Below are 20576 nucleotides of genomic sequence, written 5' to 3' on the forward strand. Positions count from 1 at the left end.
AGTCAGTGGGATTTTGCCAGGGATTGCACTGAATGTGTAGATCACTGTAAGGGTGGTAATAACACTTAAGTTTAAGATTAAAGACATTCTTATTAAGGGTTTAGCTCATTGACTAGTACATAACAAGTGCTGTGTATGGTAGCTTTTATTTTCATCTCCACAACATATACCTTGCTAAATACAATATACATTGACTATGGTTTAAGCATGGATCATATGACCTGAAAATTGGAGAATTTACATGCAGAGTATTGCTTTCTTCCAAAAATGGCTGAATCGTATTACTATGTAATGAGCAGCTCCCATGTGTCTTGTCACTGGGGACCTACAAACATGACTTGCACAAGACCCCTTGCCCCGGTCGGAGACCTCAAAGGGGCAGGGAGGTGGGTGTGGCCCGGGCGGGAACCCTGAGGCTCCGGGAAGCTCCCCCAGGCTCCCACCCAGGGCTCCGCCCCGCCTCGGCTCCAGCCGCCGCTAGGGGGCGCTCCCCGCCCACCGGCAGCAGGGGGCTAGCGGCTGGGCTCTGGGGCTCTGCGCACTGACTTGGGGCCGGCCGCTGGGAAGCGAGGATATGGCGGCCGAGGCCGGGACTTCGGGTCGCGGGGCGGGGGCGAGTCGCGGGGCGGGGGCGGGAAGGGGCGCCGCGCGGAGGAAGTGCCCTTTTGGTCGCAGCCAGAGCCGCGCCGCGGGTGCCGCGATGTCGTCCCAGCCGGGGTGCGAGGATGAGGGGGCGGGGGGCGCGTGGCGGCCGCGGGAGCCTCCGGATCAGGAGCTGCAGCGGGTCCGGGAGCAGAAGCGGCGGTGGCACGGCGCGCAGCAGCTGCAGCAGCTCAAGCACCTGGAGTCCTTGTGAGTCTCTAGCCGCTGTCTGAGCCGCAGTCCGCGCGTCGCCCGTCTTCAAAATTAGGGACAAATTGGGAACAGGGGCGCCGGGCGCCGTGGTGGGCGCTGGGCCGGGTCTTCCAAGCCCCCAGGAGCAGGCAGGGCTGCGGGCCTGTGAGGAACGTGGTGTCTGCGACGGGACTTCTAGTCCTCACTGGGTGGGGAGCGAGGCCCGCCCGGCCACGGAGGGGCCCTGGAGGCCGCGGCGCAGGTGGGCTGAGGCCTGGACCCGGGGAGGCGGCAACGGTTTGCGCTCCTCGCCCCCGCTTTGGTGTGGGTGTCGCCTCTTTTGGGGGAGTCAAGCATTTGTGGACCGAACAGGCAAGTTCAGCCCAGCACGCTGCCCCCACGCTCCACCCGAGTTCCCTGGGCCACTGTGACGTGGAGAAACCCCGTTCTTTTCATCCTCTGCTATGGAGAAGGGACGAGGACACGGGTCCTGCAGTGTTGGTGTGGCGAGGCCGGGAAGAAGAGAGAATGGGCGGCGGGGACTGGCCACGGCGATGCCAGGTAGAACAAAGGCGGAATTGTACTCTCCAGGTTGGAGGGATTTTTTTTTTTTTTTTTTTTTTTTTTTTAACCGGGGTCCTGGGTGGGCATCCAGGGAGCCACCACCACCAATTCCGCTCGGCACCACGCGGAATTCGGGCCCTGACTTGGGAGGCCCTGCGCTCCCCTGGCTCCAGTTCAAGGAGGGTCCAGATGACCCGGGAGAGTGTGGTGTCAAGAAGATTCAAATGTAAAGGAGGGAAATATGGCTTCCTTCTATCCTTCTAGGTTCTTTAGCTGACAGATTAAATTGTCGTAAGACAATTAACAGGAGAAAAACTCTTTTTTTTTTTTTTGAGACGGAGTCTCGCTCTGTCGCCCAGGCTGGAGTGCAGTGGCCGGATCTCAGCTCACTGCAAGCTCCGCCTCCCGGGTTTATGCCATTCTTCTGCCTCAGTCTCCCCGAGTAGCTGGGACTACAGACGCCCGCCACCTCGCCCGGCTAGTTTTTTGTACTTTTTAGTAGAGACGGGGAGAAAAACACTTTTCACATACCCATGCACTGGAGGGCCACAAAAATGGGAGACTGAAAGAAGGGCGTGGGCCTTTTGGGGCGTGGTGGAGACAAATTATGGAAGGGTCAAAATGTATGATGAATAAAGGTTGCTTTGTAAGGCTCTCAGGTGATGAAAGCTGTCTCCAGGCAGCTGTCTGTCTGATACAGATACGTTTACTCATGGAAATTTCCTTTAAAGATGTAAATTTCTCTTTACCAAACGGGAGCAGTTGCCGGCGAGGTGAAGTTTTCCTGTGTTGGCTGGTTCTCAGTTTCTTTTAGCTCAGAGTCATCAATATGTCGGGGTGGCATATTTTGGTGCCAATTAATTTGAACTTTTTCATATATTTGGTAATGAAATATGACATGCTGTAACGCATATAAACATAGACATACAAACAGAAGCAGATCTTTTATCTTTTATAAGATTCTTCACTAGCCAGTTTTCTAATAGTCTGTGCCCACTTTAGATGATCGTCTAAAGTGATCATCCACTAAGATCGTCCACTTAGTGATCGTCCACTTTAGACTATCAGTCTCTTGATTATCTGTTCCACTACACTAAGTAATTAGTAACTAGGCAACCCTAAGTTTGCACTTTCAAAAGCCTATTAAAATAACAAATAAAAAAACTAATAACAAAATTTAAAAATTTACATCTAAAAGACACAGAACTTGTACCTAAACAGAATTATTTGCTGAGACAAAGAAAGGCATAGGTTAAAAACTGGTTAAGATAAAATTACCAGGAAAAGTATTTTAAACAGAGGTACCGTACCGTTTGTTATGTAAACTTTAAGCCAGTGTCTTCCCCATCCTGAAATTTTCTAGTGGTTTAGGTCCACCAAGGGAGATGCCCTTACAAATGGAACTTTTTTTTTTTAATAGATGTAGATTTCTTTTTTTTTTTATTTTTCGTTCCTTCTTTCTTTCTTTCTTTCTTTCTTTCTTTTTTTTTTTTTTTTTTTTTTTTTTTGAGACGGAGCCTTTCCGTTACCCAGGCTGGAGTGCAGTGACACGATCTTGACTCACTGAAACCTCCGCCTCCCAGGTGCAAATGATTCTCCTGCCTCAGCCTCCCAAGTAGCTGGGGTTACTTACAGGTGTGCGCCACCACACCCAGCTAATTTTTTTGTATTTTTAGTAGAGATGGGGTTTCACTATGTTGGCCAGGCTGACCTCAAACTCCTGACCTCAGCTGATCCACCCACCTTGGCCTCCCAAAGTGCTGGGATTACAGGCTTGAGCCACCGTGCGCGGCCATAGATTTCTTTTATAAAGAGCTTCAGGCTGGGCGCCCGTGGCTCACGCCCTTAATCCCAGCACTTTGGGAGGCTGAGGTGGGCAGATCACTTGAGGTCGGGAGCTCGAGACCAGCCTGGCCAACATGACAAAACCTTGTCTCTACTAAAAATATAAAAGTTAGACAGGCTTGGTGACGCTCGCCTGTAATCCCAGCTACTGAGTAGGCTGAGGCACAAGAATCGCTTGAACCCAGAGGCGGAGGTTGCATTGAGTCCAGGAGTGGTCTGCACTCCAGCCTGGGCGACAGAGCAAGCCTTTTTTTTTATTTTTTTGGAAAGAGTTTCAAAGTAGCCAGCTAAATGTCAGGAAATTGCGTTTTGTCAACTGATTTAGTTTGATAGATTGTTTCTTCGTCCTTTTTTTTTTCCTTTTTTTTTTTGAGGCAGAGTCTCCCTCTTTCGCCCAGGCTAGAGTGCAGTGGTGCTCTCTCAGCTCACTGCAACTTCTGCCTCCCCGGTTCAAGAGATTCTCTGCCGGGCCCGGTGGCTCACGCCTGTAATCCCAGCACATTGGGAGGCTGAGGTGGGCGGATCACGAGGTCAGGAGATCAAGACCATCCTGGCTAACACGGTGAAATCCCGTCTCTCTAAAAATACAAAAAACTAGCCGGGCATGGTGGTGAGCACCTGTAGTCCCAGCTACTCTGGAGACTGAGGCAGGAGAATGGCGTGAACCCGGGAGGCCGAGCTTGCAGTGAGCCGAGATGGAGTCACTGCAGTCTGGGAGACAGAGCGATACTGTCTCAAAAAAAAAAAAAGAGTTTCTCGTGCCTCAGCCTCCTGAGTAGCTGAGATTACAGGCGCCTGCTACCACACCCAGATAGTTTTTGTATTTTTAGTAGAGTGTTTCGCCAAGCTGGCCAGGCTGGTCTCGAACTCCCAGCCTCAAGTGATCTGCCTGTCTCAGCCTCCCAAAGTGCTGGTATTACAGACATGAGCCAGATAGATTGTTTCTTAATGAGATTACTGACTTCAGGATGGAGCCTCTTAGTGAATAGGGCAGTGAAAGAAGTTGCAGTTGTCAGGGCCTAATATTTAAATATGTGAAAAGCAGGCAGAGCTGAAAGGCAGAACATTCAGATCTTTAAAAATCAAGGATCCTACTTTTACATTGAATCCCAGGTCCCCAAGAAGAGGGAAATACCACCGAACCGGTGTGAATTCTTTCCACAGTTTTCCTCAATACAAGGACGTTTCACAGAGGCTGGTGGGTGACCTGACTCCATCAGTCCGCTCTGCAATCAGCCCCCCTCCCACAGGAGTCTTCAAGTGTTCAGAGCACGCCTTTTTAATCTAAACAGGGAAAGAAACAAGTTGCCTCCTTCGGTAATGACCATTCACTGCAACAGCTGTCAGCCACTTCTTTTTTTTTTTTTTTTTTTTTTTTTTTTTTTTTGAGACTGAGTCTGGCTCTGTCGCCCAGGCTGGAGTGCAGTGGCCGGATCTCAGCTCAGTGCAAGCTCCGCCTCCCGGGTTTACGCCATTCTCCTGCCTCAGCCTCCGGAGTAGCTGGGACCACAGGCGCCCGCCACCTCGCCCGGCTAGTTTTTTGTATTTTTTAGTAGAGACGGGGTTTCACCGTGTTAGCCAGGATGGTCTCGATCTCCTGACCTTGTGATCCGCCCGTCTCAGCCTCCCAAAGTGCTGGGATTACAGGCTTGAGCCACCGTGCCCGGCTTGTCAGCCACTTCTAAAACTGCAGCTTTTGCCAGTGACTTGCCAGCCATCGCATATGCAAATGTCAAGTTCTCCCCTGCAATGCAAAGTAATACGTCATTCTCCAAAAGCCAAAGAGATCCAGAAACTCTGTGCAAAATAGAGCCGAGCCATAGACCTGAGAGAAGCCTACTCGGGACTCTTAGATTCCATGAGAAAGACTGAAGACCCCAAAAAAGGGTGGGCATGGTCCCTTTTTCCATGTCCTCCAGGGGTCTCAGGAGTGCCAGAAGTCTCCTATGTGTTACCAAAGATGGCAAAAGGGAGAAGGAGCAGAAGTGTAAGGAAATGGAAGAGTTAAGTATTAGGCCAGTTTGGGAGATTTTCAGCTTTCTAAAAGGCCAATGAAATTTTACATTTTTCTCCACCAAAATCATGCCAACAAGGTAGGAAGCAAACAGTGGCCTCCAGCATTTTTTTAAGGGGGTTTCAGTTGACTGAAAAATATTATCAGGAATAGGATCGAAAAGAGAAAAAGCAGAAAGGCCTTTTTTTAGTTTTCAAAAAAAAAAAAATTATAGCCTGAATATCAGCCTTTAATTAAGCAGCTGACTGTGACCAGAGAGCTTTTTTTTTATTATTATTTTTTTTTTCTGAGACAGAGTCTCACTTTGTCACCCAGGCTGGAGCGCAGTGGCACGATTTCGGCTCACTACAACCTCCGCCTCCCAGGTTCAAGTGATTCTCCTGCCTCAGACTCCAGAATAGCTGGGATTACAGGCGTGTGCCACCACGGCCGGCTAATTTTTGTATTTTTAGTAGAGATGGCGTTTCATCGTGTTGGTCAGGCTGGTCTTGAACTCCTGACCTCGTGATCCACCTGCTTCAGCCTCCCAAAGTACTGGGATTACAGGCGTGAGCCACTGCACCCGGCCAACCACAGAGCTCTTTAAAAAAATTTTTTTGTGTCTCTTATGATCAGATTTCAGCCAGGACAAACAGAAAGGAGATCTCCCATTTAATTTGTCTGATTCTAAACCCAGCTTTTCCCAATTGTGCAGAAAATTGAATTACTTTAGGCATTTTAAAAGACCCCCAATATTGGCCATCATAATTTGGGGTCCTCTCGAGTCATGTGGGCCAATGTGTGCAAATACTTATAAGATGAAACTAAGCGGGTGTTGCACATAAAACCAGCTGGTGTCTCCGAGGGAGGCTGCCTCCATGGGGAGTCCTCAGACCTGGATGATTTGTTACCCATAATTTAGAGATCTGAATCATTCATGACTCTGGGCAGTGTTTTGGGCCTAAATGTGCCACTTGTGAGTGTATCACTTCAGTGTGTCACCACCGAGTCAGGTCTCCTCTCTTACGTGCCTCAGAAACTCTGAATCCCCTGAGGGTCACAGAGGGCTCACAAAAGCAAGATGACCAGCCTTTACGCATACTCACTGGCAGAGCGAGAGGGTACAGAGATTCTCACAGAGGAAAGAAACCCTGTAAGGCCACTGAATGTTATGGACAAAGTCCTGGCACTTCGCCAAGTCTCTAATTATTTAGGGTTCCCTAATGGGCCAGAGGGAGCTAATGCCTTTGAGTGCCTTTAATCTTCAGAGGGAAGTATTCACGATCATAAATTGGGAAAAGCAACTCCAAGAGAGGTTGGTCCAGGGTGAAACAAGCACAATTTCCATAATGAAAGGTCACAATGCAACAAGACTGTGGCCCCAAACCAAAGCAAATTAAACATCCTGATCCCCTAACTTAGGAAAGTCAGAGATAGGAGTTCATGCTGAGTGCCACTTTCAGAGAGAAACACTGGGCAGTGGTGGAGGGAGGGAGCTATTCTCCCGACTATGCCAGATATTTTGACCCAAAGGAAAAAACTGAAGCTAAATTAAGTATAGAGTTCATTGGTCCAAGTTTGAGGGCTACCACCCAGGAGTGTATATTCTGGACAACTTAAATTGATACTCCCAGCTTGCAGTCCTCAAATTTGGCTCAAATAAGCTCTCTACTGACATTAATTTTGCCTTCTGCTTTTTCTGTGGGTTGACATAAGTGTGATGTTCACTCAGTCAACAGTTTGTTTCTGTCACAGGCACCTTTTGTTACCTATGCTATATGGGTCATGTAAGGAAAGGTCCTCGAGTTGAAATCCTTCGGCCGGGCGCGGTGGCTCAAGCCTGTAATCCCAGCACTTTGGGAGGCCGAGACAGGCGGATCACGAGTTCAGGAGATCGAGACCATCCTGGCTAACACGGTGAAACCCCGTCTCTACTAAAATACAAAAAAAATTAGCCGGGCGAGGTGGCGGGCGCCTGTAGTCCCAGCTACTCGGGAGGCTGAGGCAGGAGAATGGCGTGAACCCGGGAGGCGGGGCTTGCAGTGAGCTGAGATCCGGCCATTGCACTCCAGCCTGGGCAACAGAGCTAGACTCCGTCTCAAAAAAAAAAAAAAAAAAAAAGAAATCCTTCATAATCAGAATTCTGGGAGACTGGATACAAAATGCATTTTATTTTTGGTGGAGTCTGGCCTACTTTTTGGTGGCCCAAGAGCTGAATGACTTTTCACCTTAACAGGGCAGTGGTTGCAGGATAGAGACCCTGTGTTGTGGGCATCCACATTACTGGGCATTTCAGCCCTTTCAAGTCACCAGGTGGTGCTCTTGGTCTCCCACGCAAGACAGATGTTTAAAGATCTTTCTCTAGCCTAACTGCAGGCAGGGTCTGGCCCTGCCCGACGCTCAGTATATTTAGCTGTAGGATGCCACACAGTGGTTAATACCATGTGTTTATTTTGTAGCTCCTAGACAGCAGAGAGATTATAACCTACTTTTGCAAATGATAAAATGGAACCTCACCAGCTAAGTAATATAGATCTATAAACTAGCAAAACCAGATGTTTACTTCTGCTATGGTTTGAATGTGTCCTTGAAGTTGATGTATTGGAGAGCTGGGCATAGTGGCTCATGCCTGTAATCCCAGCACTTTGAGAGGCCTGGGTGGGCGGATTGCTTGAGCCCAAGAGTTTGAGACCAGCCTGGCCAACATATTGAGACCTCATCTCTACAATAAAAATAAAGATTATCTGGGTATGGTAGTGTGCACCTGTAGTCCCAGCTATTCTGTAGGCTGAGGTAGAAGGATCACTTGAGCCTGAGAGGTTGAGGCTGCAATGAACTGTGATCAGGCCTGCACTTCAGACTGGGCAACAGAGTGAAACTCTTGTCTCAAAAAGTTCATTTATTGAAATTTAATACCCAATGTAACCGTGTTGAGAGATAGGACTTTTAAGATGTGATTATGTCAGGAGGGCTCTGCCCTTTTTTTTGTTTGTTTGTTTTTTGAGGTAAAGTCTCACTCTCTCGCCAGACTGGAGTGCAGTGGCGTGATCTCGGCTCACTGCAACTTCCGCCTCCCAGGTTCAAGCGATTCTCCTGCCTCAGCCTCCTGAGTAGCTGGGACTACAGGTGCACGCCACCACGCCCAGCTAATTTTTGTATTTTTAGTAGAGACAGGGTTTCACCATGTTGACTAGGATGGTCTCAATCTCTTGACCTAGAGAGCCACCTGCCTCAGCCTCCCAAAGTCATGGGATTACAGGTGTGAGCCCCCACACCCAGCCAGCTCTGCCCTTAATAGGCACTCTTATCTCAAGAGTGGATTAATTATTGCTGGAGTGGGTTACTGATAAAAACATGAGTTTGCCCTCCACCACCACCCATGCTGTCTCTTGCTCTTCTGCCTTCTCCTATGGAATGATGAAGCAAAGAAATCCCCTGCCAGATGCTGGCCCCTTGACCTTGGACTTTCTAGCCTCCAGAACTGTAAGAAATACATCTCCGTTCCTTGTAAATTGCCCAGTCTCAGGTATTCTGTTATATCAGCATAAAATGAACTAAGATTCTCAGAGCACTGGGATTTTCTAGTTTCAGAGATTTACAACTGACTGGACGGACTCTCAATATGTTTCCTTTGGCTAGTTCAGAGACTTGTTTGCTTTTAAATCAAATGTTATTCATTCCAAAGTAATACGTCATGTAATTTAAACTGTTTAATCAAATAGTATCGGGGGAACCCCACCCCCAATATTTAACGTGGGTTCTTTTCTATTTCCCTAAGTGTCTTGGCTGGTTTGAGAAATAAAGGGAAAGAGTACAAAAGAGAGAAATTTTAAAACTGGATGTCCGAGGGAGACATCACATGTCAGCAGGTTCCGTGATGCTCCCCGAGCCATAAAACCAGCAAGTTTTTATTAGTGATTTTCAAAAGGAGAGCTAGTGTACAAATAGGGTGTGGGTCACAGAGATCACATGCTTCACAAGGTAATAAAATATCAGAAAGCAAATGGAGGCAGGGTGAGATCACAGGACCACAGGATGGGGCGAAATTAAAATTGCTAATGAAGTTTCAGGCACGCATTGTCATTGATAACATCTTATCAGGAGACAGGGTTTGAGAGCAGACAACCTGTCTGACCAAAATTTATTAGGCGGGAATTTCCTCGTCCTAATAAGCCTGAGAGTGCTACAGGAGACCAGGGCCTTATTTCATCCCTTTGGCTTCGACAGTAAAAGACAGCTGCCTCCAAGAGGGCCATTCATAGACCTACCCTCAGGGGCGCATTCTCTTTCTCAGGGATGTTCCTTGCCGAGAAAAAGAATTCAGCGATATTTCTCCTATTTGCTTTTGAAAGAAGAGAAGTATGGCTCTGTTCCACCTGGCTCACTGGCAGTCAGAGTCCAAGGCCATCTCTCTTGTTCCCTGAACATTGCTGTTATCCTGTTCTTTTTCCAAGTTGCCCAGATTTCATATTGTTCAAGCACACATGCTCTACAATTAATTTGTGTAGTTAATGCAATCATCACAGGGTCCTGAGGTGACATACATCCTCCTCAGCTTACGAAGATGATGGGATTAAGAGATTAAAGACAGGCATAGGAAATCACAAGGGTATTGATTGGGGAAGTGATAAGTGTCCATGCAATCTTCATAATTTATGTTCAGACATTGCTGTAAAGAGAGGCATAAGAAATTATAAAAGTATTAATTTGGGGAACTAATAAATGTCCATGAAATCTTCACAATTTATGTTCTTCTGCCATGGCTTCAGCTGGTCCCTCCGTTCAGGGTCCCTGACTTCCTGCAACAGAATAGTACCAAAGGCTTTTTTTTTTCTTGACCCAAGTGAACTCACAATGAAAGGCTAATTTGAAAAAATTGTGGTTTGAAGGCTGGGCGTGGTGGCTCATGCCTGTAATCCCAGCACTTTGGGAGGCCGAGGTGGGCGGATCACGAGGTCAGGAGATCAAGACCATCCTGGCTAACATGGTGAAACCCCGTCTCTACTAAAAGTACAAAAAATTAGCCAGGCGTGGTGGCGGGCGCCTGTAGTCCCAGCTACTCGGGAGGCTGAGGCAGAAGAATGGCGTGAACCCAGGAGGTGGAGCTTGCAGTGAGCCGAGATCATGCCACTGCACTCTAGCCTGGGCAACAGTGCAAGACTCTGTCTCAAAAAAAAAAAAAAAAATTGTGGTTTGAGACCCCAGTTACCCTGTATATTCTCTGCACCCCTCTCCTCCATCAAGACTTCTGTGAGGAAACTCTTAGTTTTTTCATCTGGAAAGTAACTGCTTATTTTATTATTATTATTATTGTTTTGAGACAGAGTCTCGCTCTGTCACCCAGGCTGGAGTGCAGTGGTGCAATCTCGGCTTACTGCAAGCTCCGCCTCCCGGGTTCACGCTATTCTTCTGCCTTAGCCTCCCAAGTAGCTGAGACTACAGGCACCCACCACCACGCCTGGCTAATTTTTTGTATTTTTAGTAGAGATAGGTTTTCACCATGTTTGCCAGGATGGTCTTGATCTCCTGACCTTGTGATCTGCCCGCCTCAGCCTCCCAAAGTGCTGGGATTACAGGCATGAGCCACCATGCCTGGCCGTAACTGTTTATTTTAAAATCATGTTTCTTGCCTTTCTTTCTTTCCCTCCCTCCCTCCCTCTTCTTCCCTTCCTTCCTCCCTCCCTCCCTCCCTTCCTCCTTTCCTCCCTGGTTTTTTGAAAGAGGGTCTAGCTGTGTTGCCCATGCTGGTTTTGGACTTAAGGATTCCTCCTACCTTGGCCTCCCAAAGTGCTAGGATTGCAGGCATGAGCCCCCCTGCCCAGCCTTATATTGCCTTTTTTGATTCCATAATGGACATTACCTATTTAAGGGGAAAATTTTTTTTCCTTCTACTCTTCTAAGGTCCAGGGTCCCTGTAACAGAAGGTTAATAATAATAATAATAAACATTGCCGGGCACAGTGGCTCACGCCTGTACTCCCAGCACTTTGGGAGACTGAGGCAGGTGGATCGCCTGAGGTCAGGAGTTTGAGACCAGCCTGACCAACATGGAGAAACCCTGTCTCTACTAAAAATACAAAATTACCTGGGCCTGGTGGCACATGCCTGTAATCCCAGCCACTCAAGAGGCTGAGGCGGGAGAATCGCTTGAACCTGGCAGGCGGAAGGTTCAGGCGGAAAAAAACAAGCAGAAGTTTATTACCATGTATATGTTCTATATACATGGGAGTTACCCAGTGGAATGAAAAATCTCAAAGAAGTGGTTTTGGATTCAGGCTTAAACACCATGTTCAGCTAAATCAAAGAAAGATATGGGGGAACTGAGCTATGGTATAGTGACCAAGAAAAGTATAATAAATAAAGTTAAGGTTTGTTATGCAGGTTTGTGTCTGTGCTTTCTCCATTGTTAGCATTCTCTTGTGATTGAGAGACATTTTTCTCTTTCTTGTATAGAAAGGGTCTCACTTGTGGCCAGGCGCGGTGGCTCATGCCTGCAATCCCAGCACTTTGAGAGGCTGTGGCAAGCAGATCATGAGGTCAGGAGTTCGAGACCAGCCTGAGCAACATGCTGAAACCCCATCTCTACTAAAAACAAAAAAAATTATCCGGGCGTGGTAGCATGTACCTGTAATCCCAGCTACTCAGGAGACTGAGGCAGGAGAATCGCTTGAACTGGGAGGCAGAGGTTGCAATGAGCAGAGATCAAGCCACTGCACTCCAGCCTGGGTGACAGAGAGAGACCCCATCTGAAAAAAAAAAAAAGGATCTCACCTGAAACAGAGATTTCCTTTATCGATGAACATTTCTCTTACAAAAGGGTGACTTCTGCTGTCTTTTCAGAGTTTCCCCTGTGTCTGCTGTTTTTCAAAATGATCCTTAGCCAAAAAGGTGTACTTTGAGGTAGCATATTCTGGTCTCTACAGCTATTCAACTGAGGACAGAGTAGGTAAGATTTTAGTTGTTTTACTACCCTTGTCTCCATCCTTCCTATGTAGCCATATTATAATAATTTTTGCTAAATTAGTAGTTAATATTAGCGTAAGTATTACTATGCAATGTCATTCACTTTTGCATCAAATAGTAGTGGCCTATGATTTATTTTGTATTTTTAAAGTAGTTAATAAGAGCCTGAGTTTTTTTCATTTGCTTAATTTTTTTTTTTTTTTTTTTTGAGATGGAGTCTTGCTCTGTCGCCCAGGATGGAGTGCAGTGGTGTGACCTCAGCTCACTGCAACCTCCATGTCACGGGTTCAAGTGATTCTCCAGCCTCAGCCTCCCTGGTAGCTGGGACTACAGGTGTGTGCCACCATACCCAGCTAATTTTTGTATTTTTGGTAAAGATGGGGTTTCACCATGTTGGCCAGGCTTGTCTTTAACTCCTGACCTCAAGTGATCCATGCACCTCAGCCTCCCAAAGTGCTGGGATTACAGGTGTGAGCCACCATGCCTGGCTGAATATTGTTTTAAACTTTGGAAATATCTTAATCTGCTACATAAACTAATGAATTGTTTAGTCCCGGGGAAAAAAGCATCAGTCCCCCCTTAAACTGGTGGGAACAGTTGTAAAATGGACTATTGAGGAAATGCCATTGCAAATAATAATAGAATTCAGAATGTGCAGTTCTATTGTATTCCTTTTCCATCTAGGCAAAATAGTTACATATTTTTCAGGAATTTGGAACTTAGTTTGGCCATATGTTGTTTTTCAGCTCCTGTGGCAAAAATAATTATTTGTTGGATTATTGGATATTTTCATAGAGTTTACCACCTCCCTTCCAAACTTTCTTAGGCCTCTGTGCATAAGGTATAATATTTTTAAATTTTTATTTATTTATTTATTATTTTTGAAACAGTCTTGCTCTGTTGCCTAGGCTGGAGTGCAGTGGTGCGATCTCGGCTCACCGCAAGCTCTGCCTCCTGGGTTCACGCTATTCTCCTGCCTCAGCTTCCCGAGTAGCTGGGACTACAGGCGCCCGCCACCACGCCCACCTAATTTTTTGTATTTTCAGTAGAGACGGGGTTTCACCATGTTAGCCAGGATGATCTCCTGACCTCGTGATCCACCCGCTTCAGCCTCCCAAAGTGCTGGGATTGCAGGTGTGAGCCACTGCACCTGGCCCTTTAATTTTTTATTTTGTAGAGATGGGGTCTTGCTATGTTGCCCAGGCTGATGGCAAACTCCTAGCCTCAAGTGATCCTCTTGCCTCAGCTTCCCAAAGTGTTGGGATGACAGGCGTGAGTGGCCAAGGCATAGAATTAACACCTCTAAAGGATGGCTGCAGGTAGACTGTATCATCTTACCATTATTCTTGCTTATGACACACCATAGCTTTCCATTAGAAAATATTTTAAGTATTTACTTTGGAAAAGCACTGTATCATACCTAAAAAGCTAATTCAGCTACTACCCAGTTGTTTAGTATGTAATCTTTGTGGAGTAGGTTCTCCTAGTCCATGGATCAGTGATAGTGAGGGTGAGAGGAGTCCTTTGACAGTGTCCACAGATGAAGCCAAAGGGAAATCTTTCTTGCTGTAGGGAACTGTGCCATTTCTCCTCCATACTCTGGCAAAGTCCTTTTCTCTGACACCTTGGAGGCGAATGGAAAGGAAAGCATTTCACTTTTTCCTTAGTCTGTTCTCCCTAATCCCTCCCTCCTCCAATATTTACTGTGTTCCAAAAGGGTCTCTAAAATCAGTTCATAAGGAATAGGTCAGGATGAAGAGAACATTAAATCATTAAGTGTTCCTATACTTTGCAGCCATTCTGAAGTATTAAAATGAGTACTTCCTTGTAGGTTTAGAGGGTTAAGGCACAGATCTGAGCTACTAATATTTGTCTTACTTTTGTTGGGGAGGTGCGAATCCCTCTAAGAATCTGAGTTGCTCTTTTGAGTGCACGAACCTCGCCTGCAGAATTTCCTTCCCATCTCCCCGCCTGTCCCAAATGCAGATTTTGCGTGCTCAGCATTCTGGGTCTCCCTCAGGTTCAGTCCCTGGATGGAAATAAGGAAGGCCTGGCCAGTCTCTGGTGGCAGGTGCTGCCTAGCACAGGGAGGAGAAGCGTTCTGCCCTTCCCAGGTAATACCTGTCTGTGTAGGGGAAGGAAAAATGGCTTCCCTACACCCTTCTAAATTATTTGTCTAGGCCACCAATTAAATGAACATAAGACGGATTAACAGGAGGGAAAAAAAATCTTAATTACATGTCTATGCATGGGAGTCCCCCAAAAATATGAGACTCAAAGAAGCACCAGAGGAACTTTATATAGCATCCCCAGCTGTGGGAAGGAACAGGGGATTGGGGCTTCTGGAGGAGGGGTCGAGATAAACTATGGGAGGATGGGGGAGGAAACATGGTGAATAAAGTTCGCCTTTTTATGTAGCTAAAAGTCTTTCATGTAATAAAATTTGTCTAGGAGCAGCTCTTTTCCTGATGCAAACTCCTTTATTTTAATGTAAATTTCCTTTATATAATCAATGTAAATTTCTCTTACAGAATGGCAGCTTTTCAGGGCTACTCCTTGTCTACAGTTTCTCAAAGTAATCAGCTTGAAATAGTTAATATGCCAGTGAGGCATATTTTAGGGTGGCATATTCTGGTGCTCTGCAGTCATTTTTGGGGTGCTGTGTCCTGGCCTCAACATCTGTAAATCTGGTAGGCAGGCGGGCGAGCGGGCGGAATTGGAGCTGGTGTTGCAGGCCCATGGGTGAGGGCGCCTCTGGGACAGGCCTGTCCATGTAGCTCTGTGCATCCTCCACTGTGCCACCCACATTGCGCTGGAACAGATTGCACCCGTTTCCCCCAGGAGCCTGTTCACTGTTGAGTATGTGGATGTTATGCTAGGTCAGTAACCTGAGAAAAACACAGTGATGTTTTGGAACCAGAGTACCCACGGTCTTCTCACCTCATATTCTCCCTGCAACCTCTTGCTTTCCTTTCTCCTCCAAGAAAGATCATTGTGCTGAGAGACATTAGCTATTTCAATGAACATAATTTCTGGATCTCTGCAGGATGTGTTATCTCATCAGTTTATTTATATGGGATCCGGAATGCTGAGCATATTTTATTAACTGTTTTAGATATAATATAGTAAATGTAGTTTTGAATTTTCACTAAGAATATCCTTTTTATTCTGACCTGGCTGCTGCCTTTTGTTCATAAAAATATGTTATATTCCCATTAAAATGGTTGATGGTTTTGTTTTTTGTTTTCCAGTTATGAAAAACCTCCTCCTGGGCTTATTGAGGTTAGTGTGAAGTTTGTACTCTTGGTTATTCCACTAGACATACTTACAGACTCAGTAACTTGTTATGAAAAATGGTTGCATGACATTTAAATACCCTTTTATGGAAAGTCTGTTTCTTTCCTGCAGATGACTGAGGAGTCATAATTTTTAGTGTTGTCACAAACCTCTGCCTTTGTGGAAATTTCATCAGCCATGTTTCCCTTCCCTGAGGAACTAATGCAGGCCCACATGGGTTCCTTGGCCATGGCCCCCTTCTCTCTGACTGGAGACAGCATCTTTAAGCTCAGCTGCCTCCTTTTCTTGTCAGCCTTGCTTGGCTCAGCCCCTCGGTCCATCCTGTGTTGGTTTCTTGAGTATCAGCAGCTCAGAGAGCAGTAAAGTCCGAGGAGACCCGACAGCTCATCCAGTCCCGCTCCCCGGTGCAGGTATCCTTCCTGCAGCTCCCTGGCCACAGCACCAGGGTGTGTGCGCACGAGGGAGACTTAGAGTGCCAGGCCACAGCAAAGAAAACTTGCTGTTTCATAACTCTCAATGAAGAAAGATTCTTTGCCAAGCGCAGTGGCACATGCCTATAATCCCAGCACTTTGGGAGGCTGAGGCAGGTGGACCACCTGAGGTCAGGAGTTCAAAATCAGCCTGGGCAACATGGCAAAACACTGTCTCTATTAAAAATACAAAAAAAAAAAAAAAATTAGCTGGACGTGGTAGTACACATCTGTAATTCCAGCTACTGAGAAGTCTAAGGCACAAGAATCTCTTGAACCTGGGAGGTGGAGGTTGCAGTGGACCAACATTGCACTGCTGCACTCCAGCCTGGATAACAGAGCAAGACTCTGTCTCAAAAAAAAAAAAAAAAAATTCTTAAAAACCGTCCTTCTATTGAAGTTTAATATTCATGGAAACTTGGAAAAAATTACAGCATGCTTATGACTGTAAAATATGACAGGGGCCTTCAGGGTATAATAAGCTATTCTAGCCTAACATGCCCTTTCTGTTATTCCAGGAACCCTGGTTTACTTTAATTCATATATCTTACTTCATTCTACATTTTGAGGTAGTGAAACCTTTTTTAAAAAAACCTTAGAATCTAATTTACATCAAAATTTGGAGCTCACCAGTCATTGCTATATAAGGACAGATTTTTTTCTGCTTCACCAGTAACTTCTCTAAGAACAGCTACACTGTTTTTGGTATAGTTCTTCTGGTACATTTGTTTCCTGTTTTTTTGATCAAGTGTAACTGTCTGTCTTTCTAGTTTTGAGGGGTAATTAAGATGACGTTGGCACCCACAGCCCAGGAAAAAGCCAGATGAGGGTGACTCCAAGGGAAGCAGGAGAGAATCCCAGCGCTCTCTTGCCATGCTGTTTACACCTTGTTCCCTTTGTTTAGGAAGATGAGGCTAAGCCAGAAGATTGCATACCAGGTGTACCAGGCAATGAACATGCCAGGGAATTTCTGGCTCATGCGCCAACTAAAGGACTTTGGATGCCACTGGGGAAAGAAGTCAGAGTTACGCAGTGTGAGTGTGGGAGAGTTTCCCTAATCCATGCAACTTACACGCCGCAATTTACAAAGCATGTTTACTTCTTTTATTTAACTTGTTCTCACCACAGCCCTCTTAGAGCCACGGCATGTTCTCCGTCTTCTAGATGAGGACACAGATGTGTGCATGTCAGTAAGTGGTCCCAGAGAAGATGTAGAGCAAAGCTTTGACTGTAGAGTTCCTGATTCCAAGTCCAGCAGTCTTTACTCAGGACTGTCACTGCCTTGGGAGTAAACTCTTGGGTATTATTCCTGTAATAGAAAGGACTTTCTGTGGTGGAAATGCCATGGGAGTGAGGGATGCATTAGAGGACGGGTCTTTTTGGGTCTTGCCTCTGTTGCGTGCTCTCTATCAGTGGTGCTTTGTCCATGTAACTGAGAGAAGCTACCATGGGAGGATGGGTCTACACAGGTAGAACTCTCTGTGCACATGCCCTGCCCCTCCATAGCAGTTAACGCATTCGAGAGGGTATGAAATCACTCTTCCATTGGGAGGCTGAGGCGGGTGGATCATGAGGTCAGGAGATCGAGACCATCCTGGCCAACATGATGAAATCCCGTCTCTACCAAAAATACAAAAATTAGCTGGGCATGGTGGCGCGTGACTGTAATCCCAGCTACTCAGGAGGCTGAGGCAGGAGAATTGCTTGAACCAGGGAGTCAGAGGTGGCAGTGAATTGAGATCACACCACTGCACTCCAGCCTGAAGACAGAGTGAGACTCCGTCTTGAAGGAAAAAAAAAATCACTCTTCCAAATAGTTGAGCTTTTTAAGTTGGTTGTTTTGATGTTTATCTCCACATCTTAACCTCATAGTTGCATTGTTGCTCCATGATTTTTCAGGTTTGGCCATTTTCTGTTGCCTCTGTCCAGTGGAAGATGAGTATGTAATTCTATCTCCTGCTCTCACCACACATGTGTACCCTTCTATATCTCATTTTCCCAGTAATTATTGTATCATAAACTTAGTAACATAAGTCTTTGGTATTTACTATGATTATGACCAGAGGTGAGCTGTATCTTGCGAAATGTGTCCACTCAAAATGTGTCCTGTATTTATTGTTTTTCAGCTTTTGTTATTATTATTATTGTTTTTCCTTTCATGTACTGATCTCTAATTCAACCTCAACATTTTTCCAAGCTTCAAACTTAAGACCTTCAATGCATATACTTGAGATGTTCTGTCAATTTCATCTTACTGAAGGTGGCTACTTCCATGCTTATCATCCAGGCATCTCCCTTGACCAATATATGATGGACTGAATGTTTAGGTTCTCCCCATAATTTGAATGATGAAGCCTCATCTCTAATGTGACGACATTTGGAGATGGGGCCTTGTGAATTAATTAAGGTTAAATGAGATCATGAGGTTAGGGCCCTCATGACATGATACCTTTCAAAGAAGAAGTACTGGAGATCACTCTCTCTCGGGCAGGCCCAGGCTCATATACGCATTCTCGCTCTCGCTGTCACTCTGTCCTGTCCTACCCCCACCCCCTTGTGCCATGTGAAGAAAAAGTAAGAGGGCTGCCGTCTCAAGTTAGGAAGAAAGCTGTCACCACAGACCTACCTTGCTGGGACGTGGAACTCAGATTCCAACCCTCCAGAGCTGAGAAAATCAATTTCTGTTGTTTAGGCCACCCGGCACACAGCATTGTTATTATGTCAGCCCAGGTTGAATAAGACACCATCATTCTGCAGGTTCCTTTAGCCTCTCTCTTGTGTTGGATCACCCATTTTCCTGTATCTGGAATGTTCTTTGTTACTATATTCTGTTCTTATGGTGTAATGAATCCTAGGGCAATTTCCTTCCAAATGGGTTTATAGGAGGTAGATTTTTTTTTTTTTTTTGAGACAGGGTCTTGCTCTGTTGCCCAGCCTGGAGTGCTGTGGTACCATCTTGGTTCACTGCAGCCTCGACCTCCTAGACTCAAGTGATCATCCCATTTCTCATCCTCCCAAGTAGCTAGTACTACAGGCATGCACCACCACGCCTGGCTAATTTTTTTTTTTTTTTTTTTTTGAGATGGAGTTTCACTGTTGTCGCCCAGGCTGGAGTGCAATGGCGCGATCTCGGCTCCCTTCATCCTCCGCCTCCCAGGTTCAAGCGATTCTCCTGTCTCAGCCTCCCAAGTAGCTGGGACTACCAGTGTGCGCCACCACACCCAGCTAATTTTTGTATTTGTTGTAGAAACGGGGTTTCACCATGTTGCCCAGGCTGGTCTCAAACTCCTAGGCTCAAGCAATCCACCCACCTCAGCCTCCCAAAGTGCTGGGATTACAGGCAGGAGCCACCATGTCCAGCCCTGGAATTTTCATTTTATGTTTTTTAATTTGCCAGGATATCAAATTCTAAGTTAAAAGTTAGCTTCCTTTAGATTTTGAAGGCATTGCTTCATTTTCTTGATTTTCTAGAACAGCTATTGGGACGTCCAGAGTAATTCCAATTTTTGATCTTTTCATAAGGCCTTTATTATTGCTTTGTTTTTTATTTTTCTTCTCTGGAAGTTTATAGCATCTTCTCATTCCTGGTGTTCTAAAATTTCACAATGGTGAGCCCTTTCAATCTGGAATGTAGGTCTCAATTTTACAAATTTTAAAAATTCTTTCCTCACCTCTGTGTCTGCAGTTCTATTCTTCAGATAGGTACTATCCTTACAGCAGTTAGCCCTGTTCAGGGTAGCAGGGACTACACAAGGGTGTTCTTTTTAGGGATCAACAATTATTAATTAGGGTCATTTTAGAGAGTGGCTGCCACAGTATTCTTGTTTTTTAGTGAGAGATAAAAAGTTGATTGGTAGCCCTAAGTGCCTGAGTAGGGCTTGTTGATCCCCCATTGCAGGGTGATTTTCTAGGTAATTGGTTGGGGAACATCTGAGTTCAGTTATCTATTGGTTTTTCTTCTTTGAGTGGCTTGTATTTTCCCAGAGAAGGTTCACACATGGAAGGGAAAGCCATTCTGTGAGTGTTCTGGGAGCCGAGTGGAGGGAGTCTGGGAAATCTGTCATTGGTTTTCCATTCATTCGTATGATCCTCTGTGTCTGTTGCCACAACTTCCTTGAGATCCACCTGACGTCTCCGTGGCCAGAGACCCTTTGTTATACCTTTTCCACATACTAAACAAACTTCTGCCCAGACCAAGGAGAACTGCCTATGGACATTTAACCAATCCTCCTTATTTTAACTGCCCCTTCACCTCCAGAGGTATCTGGTGCTGCCAATTGCTGAGCTTTGGAGGTTCTGCAAGTAGAAACTGAATCAGTTCTCAGATTCTACCCTCTGCTGCCTTAAACTTTAGTTTTCTGGGATCTGCTTTTCTTTTATTATTCATCTATCCGCATTATAACATCCCACATTTTTTTGTATGTGACTGTTTTATGGTTTCCCAGTCCTTCTGTGTTTATGGCTTCTTAAAAAATGTTTTTTTGTGATTTTGGATGCCCTCAAAATCACCCTTAAATAAATGTGTAATGCAGTGACATTTAGTAACTACCAAGTGTGTGCAACCATCATCATAAATAAGTGTTAGAACATTTTCATCCCTACCCCTCACCT

General features: G+C 45.8%; 1 protein-coding gene across 1 annotated transcript in view; it reads left to right on the top strand.

Moving 5' to 3' along the window:
* Nucleotides 1-506: 506 nt before the first annotated feature.
* Nucleotides 507-20576, top strand: part of LOC102126745 (retinitis pigmentosa 9 protein-like) — a 29774-nt gene continuing 9704 nt past the window's right edge. Inside the window, exons 1-2 of the mRNA XM_045387638.3 lie at nucleotides 507-852; nucleotides 16870-16999. Coding sequence (XP_045243573.2) covers nucleotides 575-852; nucleotides 16870-16999 — 408 coding nt within the window. The 5' untranslated portion in view covers nucleotides 507-574. The remainder of the gene's footprint in view (nucleotides 853-16869; nucleotides 17000-20576) is intronic.

The sequence above is a fragment of the Macaca fascicularis genome, chromosome 3 (assembly GCF_037993035.2).
Source record: "Macaca fascicularis isolate 582-1 chromosome 3, T2T-MFA8v1.1".
Taxonomy (NCBI): domain Eukaryota; kingdom Metazoa; phylum Chordata; class Mammalia; order Primates; family Cercopithecidae; genus Macaca; species Macaca fascicularis.